The sequence below is a fragment of the Pseudochaenichthys georgianus genome, chromosome 5 (assembly GCF_902827115.2).
Source record: "Pseudochaenichthys georgianus chromosome 5, fPseGeo1.2, whole genome shotgun sequence".
Taxonomy (NCBI): Eukaryota; Metazoa; Chordata; class Actinopteri; order Perciformes; family Channichthyidae; genus Pseudochaenichthys; species Pseudochaenichthys georgianus.
Window position 1 is genome coordinate 1,779,134 of NC_047507.1, and position 5,697 is coordinate 1,784,830.

The 5,697-nt window shown below is 46.8% G+C and overlaps 1 protein-coding gene across 1 annotated transcript; it reads right to left on the reverse strand.

Annotated features, from left to right (window-relative positions):
- Window positions 1–1,177: 1,177 nt before the first annotated feature.
- Window positions 1,178–5,606, reverse strand: LOC117446474 (nuclear factor 7, brain-like). The gene is made up of 2 exons (XM_034082658.2): window positions 5,521–5,606; window positions 1,178–2,776 (listed from the first exon to the last, which is right to left on the reverse strand). The coding sequence occupies exon 2, from the start codon at window positions 2,757–2,759 to the stop codon at window positions 1,374–1,376; it is 1,386 nt and encodes a 461-aa protein (XP_033938549.1). The 5' UTR covers window positions 2,760–2,776; window positions 5,521–5,606; the 3' UTR covers window positions 1,178–1,373.
- Between the last annotated feature and the right edge of the window lie 91 nt (window positions 5,607–5,697).

The following is a 5,697-nucleotide window of genomic DNA, read 5'->3' on the forward strand; positions in this document are numbered from 1 at the left end:
ACATTGCTTTCTTTTCATCTGTTATTGATTCATAATGTAATGTCATTTACTTTAGATGTAAAGAAAACCTGTTATCTAAATGTTAGGATGATGACATGGCCAATCAGAATCAGGTTTATTATCAGGTTAGGAAATTGAGTTTAACACCCCAAGCCTAAAATAACTCTTTAAAGTGATTTTTTTTATGCAAGAATTGAATTGCCAAGATACAATGGAAACCGTTTTCAGTTTGTGAGGGAAGATATGCAGAGTTCCTGCTGTCCTGATGTCAATGAGGAGCTCGTTCCACCATTCTTTCCCACTGACACTTTCCCTCAGCCACAACACGGACTCTCTCATCACATTAATGCACACAATGTACACAATATCTGGCCTTTCATTATTACTGCACATATTTTTGTTCCATTCCATTTTAATGTAAATACAGTTTTTTTTAATTTTACTATATTTTTCATAAAATAGTTATTTTGTATGTAGGCTATGCACCACGACACCAAGTCAAATTCCTTGTACGTGCCAACCTACCTGGTAATAAACCTGATTCTGCTAGGAGCCAGGATAGCAAACAGGTATGTTGTTGGGGGTTACCTGGGTCCCACTCACAGTGAGGGTTAGTGATGTGAAGTTCGCGAACGGTCCGATTCTTTTGAACGGCTCTTTGGTACAAACGAAGGGAATCGAGTCGTACTTGGTGAGAGACGTTCTTTTTATCGTTGGTTCACTGCCTGCCATAAATCCACTCGCCTTTGCGTGAACTTGCTTTCCTGAATGCAAATGTTCCATAGAGGATGGCATGCTACTTGAGTAGTAGTTCGTCTGGCTGAGAGATGTAGCAAGTTATACATTTTTCTGTGAGTAAAAGTAGATTTCTGGCAATACAGTCAATCATTATCCTGGTGATTATTTCGCAGATAAACCTAGTAGCCCCGCCCCCTTAAAAAAACTGCTCTTTTCAACGGCTCTCGGAAAGGAACGGAGCCATAAGATCCGGCTCCCTTCAAAGAGCCGTAATTCCCATCACTAGTGAGGGAGCAGCAATCTTATTGGCTGATGCCGAGCGAAGTGCACGAGCTGGAGTTTAACCAAGGCCAGCACCAGTGTCTTGAATTGGATTATTGCATTAACTGGAAGCAGAGATGGCAAAAGTAAATGAATGATGAACACGATGTTACTTGGATACAAGTGTCAGATAAATGCACGTGTTTCAATTTAATAAAGGTTGACAGTATGATCAACAAGCAGATTATCAAACTCAATAACAACAACAATAAAAACATGTTTAGAATAAAGAGACAGCAGGAGGACGGGTTCAGAGGTCAGTGAACGATCCCTTTCAGAGACGAACATCACAGATATAATGATCCTGTTTATCTCTACCTGCTCTGATCCACTGTCACACACACGTTCAGCGGTAATATCTGCACTTCCTCCCGACTGAGAATGTATGGAAACATCTTCTCAGTGAAAGTGTGTGTGAAGGTGTGTATGTGTGTGTTGGTGTCAGGGTCAGAGAACGACAACTTTCCTCCGTTCCAGTCCAGACTCACTCTGACCCTCTGGAGCTCCTTCTTCAGGCTGAGAGGAATGGGTGGATCTGGTGGTGACTCTGCTGAGTATTCACCTTCATTGAACCATATTCCCCATAATCCAGACTCCATGACTCTCTTCCTCGGGACAGACTCTGCTAACACACCCAGTAACCAGCCTGTACTGTCTGTAACCTGGACATCCCAGCTGTGAGTCCCTGAGTTAAAGCCCTCAGAGCCCAGGACAAAGAGGTGTTTATCAAACCTCTCTGGATTATCAGGAAGTTCCTGTTTGTGTCCTCCTGCTCTCACTCTGGTCAGATCTTTAGACAGGATGAGTAATGGATGAGCAGTGTTTGGGTCCAGGATGAGAGGAGAGTAGGACACCATGTCCTTCATCTTGCTCCAGATGTTGAAGCTGAGGTTGCCCAGGTGTTTGGCCTGGTCTATCAGAGCTCCTGAGGGCAGCTGTGGATCCTCCAGCAGGGGGCGCTGCAGCCTCTCCACTGCAGCCTTGTAGTTGTGCAGGAAGGAGACGTCTTCAGCTCTCAGCTCCTCCTCTGTGGCTCTGACTGTGTGTGAAAGAGCTGCTATCTCTCTGCTCACAGCCTCCATCTTCTCCTCCATCATCCTCCTCTTCTGCTCCTCTTCCTCCCTCAGTGCAGCCATCCTGGCCTCCTCTTCCTCTTCTAGAAACTGGTGAAGCTTCTTGAACTGCTCCTTAATCTGCGTCTCTGTGTGTAGAGCCTGGACCTTCAGGTGTCCTGCTGTTTGATCACACTTCACTTTAACTTCTTCAAAGAGCTTCAGTTTCTCCTGAAAGGGCTGCAGAGCTTTCTGGAGCTCCTCTCGGAGATCCTGAGCAGCTTCATCCATGGGTCTGAATCTGTGGTTGGTGTGTTTCTCTGAATCTCTGCAGACGACACACACTGGCTGCTGATGGTCCAGACAGAAGAGTTTGAGTTTCTCAGAGTGCAGACTGCAGAGAGCCTCTGAAGATCTCTGACCTCTCTCCAGTAAGAAGGTCTCACACAGGTTCTTTAAAGCAAAGTTAATAATGAATTCATATGAAGATTTTCTCCGACAAACTGGACAATCCTTTTCTTCTTTCCCATCCCACCAGTTCTTCAGACAGGCTTTACAGAAGCTGTGGCTACAGGACAGGATGACAGGATCTCTAAAGACGTCCTGACAGACCGGACAGCAGAGATCTTCCTCTAACCTGGAAGCCATGTTGTCTCTGAGTGAAGCTGAAACACAGCAGACAGGAAGTACAGTCAGTCACGGCTCCCCTCCCCCTCCCCTACTGACTTCACTGAAATTCACTTTTGGCACTTTTCCACTGCAGGACCTGGCACGGTTTAGCACGGTTTAGTTTGGCCCGGCCCGCTTTTTTTTGCTTTTCCACTTGGGGTATTTCCGGCTCACGGGTACTTTTTCACTTTTTTTCTGGCCCTCCAAAATCGAGGTCCCTACCGAGCCAACAACCGAGATGAATATGCTAAACTAGGGACGCAAACACTCCCGACTGCTGATTGGTCAGAGAATCGTCAAAATCGTTGCGCGAGACAGTCCCCAAGCGTCGCCTAAGAACCATTTTTAAAACAGACAAGCTACCGTCAACAAATCCATAAAGAAATGGCAGCAACAACAAAAACACTCCGTGGTCGTTGGACGAGTGTTAGGATTCGGGAAATTGTGGAAAAGGTAGGACCCAAATGCAGACTACAAAAACTGAAAAAGGTCTAGAAATAAAAAGCGAGCTTTATTTAAAGCCATGAACAAAACATGGCATAGACCAAAACGGTAGCTCAGGAAAACAATAACACAAAAACTGACCGTGAAAAACATGGAGGAAGACCGGAGAGAAAAACAAGAAGCGTGACGTGAAGGGAGGACAAACAAACAATGAACCGACAGGGGAACACAGGAAGAGACAAGACTAAATACAGGGAGGGGCAATCAAGGAACAAGAAATAGCTGGGTAAAGGAGGGAGCAACACAAGGGCAACAGGTGAACACAATCAGACGATTAGACTGGGTAAAGGAGGGAGCAACACAAGGGCAACAGGTGAACACAATCAGACGATTAGACACACCAGGGAAACTAACGACAGGGAGGAAAACACAGGGAGAAGGACCAGACAAGAAACAGGGAGAACAGAACCACAAAACAACACCCATAACAAGACATACAAAACTAAAAACATGACAAAACATTAGGATCGTGACAACGAGGTACAGACGTTACTCCATCTCGTTGCGGATGAAAAAACACCGCGGGAGCTCGACGTCGCAACGCGAAACGACGCCTGGACTCGGCAACGGCTGCAGGATGGTAGGTTTTTGCTAACGCTCTGTTCTTTGCTTGAAAGCGTTGTGTCCCTATCTAAAAAAATTGTTTAAATCATTTGACAAACACATGTATATACTGTACATGTTGTGTATGATTGCCCAAACTCTCCTCTTACTTTCTTCTGTATCTCGTCTTGCTATACGCAGCCTTTTCCGAAACAAAGTTTGCCTCCTGTAATGTTGTGACATAGTCTTTGGTCCGGAGTTGTGAATACCCGGAATGTTATATGAGCGACACCAGTTATGATGTAGCACAGAGCGCGAATAAAGCACAGTCAACCATACTCGCTGTCTCCTGAGTTGTCTATAATAAAGCAAGATACAAAAGGACAACACGACACCTCCTTGCTGTGATACAAAGCCACATACCAAGAACCAAGTAAACGATCGCTTCCATATCCTCCATTGTTCTGGTGTTTTGTGTTTTGTGTCGCATTGAAGATAACGTCACGGCAGTTTTACGCAGCGTCGCTCCGCCCGCCGAACAGCCGATCGCCCCGCCTACACTGCGTCGTTAACTACCCCAGTTACTAGCTTTAATGGAAACGCAGCTTCAAGGTCCCATGTCATGCTTTCCGGTTATCACCCGTCCCCTTGTGTTATGTAGCTCTTTCTGCATGTGAACGGTCTGCAGTCACAAACCCTCAAAGTGCACCCTGTAGCGAGTAAACTCTAACACTTTCTTTTACAATTGTTTTCCTTCTGGGTACAGTGACGTCACCATATCCAAATGGACCAATCCGTGGAGCTCCTCACACACCAGGATCCCTTGCAACACTATCAAATGCAGTGGGGGGACCTTTAGCGACGAGCATAGAGCTCCCTGAACGTTGGTAATAGACGAGTTGGGATCGCGGAGAAACACTCACTCAGCCTTGTCTTTTCTCAGCCGTGCTACTGCGCGGAGTTTCGCCGGCACATACACTGACTGCCTAGTCTTTTTTCAGGCTGTGAGTGTTTCGTGAACTGTGTGTGTGTGTGTGTGTGTGTGTGTGTGTGTGTGTGTGTGTGTGTGTGTGTGTGTGTGTGTGTGTGTGTGTGCTCAGGCTGAGTTTAGCTGTGTCTCGCTGTGTCTCGCAGACCCCACGCAGCAACCAGGAAACGACACCAGTAATCCAGCTCACACTGTCCGCTCCTCGAGCCTCAGAGGGCGGAGCAGCGAGCCCCGCAACGTCCCGCCAACACGGCCCCCAGACCCCACGCAGCATTCCCATCTGTTTGTCATTACTGGTGTCATTTCCTGGTTGCTAACAAACGCCATGGTAACACATAATCACTGATGTCCAGCTGTAACGGTGGTGGCCTCATCAGAACAGAGTGGGCGAGCTGACCAATCAGAGCACACTGGGCTCACAGGGGGGGGGGGGGGGCAGGAGCTCCAACAAGCCGTTTAGGACAGAGAGTGAATACACATACGACACAGAGATGCTGTGAGAAACCAATGTGAGTTTGGAACATTAAATCTACATAAATCTATTCTAGTAGACCTCAACGATGGAATAATGAGCAGTAGAAATGGCCATGACGTGGGACCTTTAAAGTCAGCATGGCCTACCAAGGCCAAACTAAACCGTGCTAAGCCGTGCTAGGTCCTGCAGTGGAAAAGCGCCATTTGAGTATTGTTTGGAGTCAGACTCACCTTCAGGGGGTGGAGGGTCCGCAGGTTGAAGCAGCAGTGTTGTAGTTTCCACTTTTCTCTCCTGTAGCTGAACTCAGAAGTAGTTGTTAGTTTGGTCTGAAGGCGAATCTGATCGTCTGTTTTTCAGTCCGTCTGTCTCTCTGCAGTGAGTCAGGTGAGGGAGGAGCTCTGTCACGC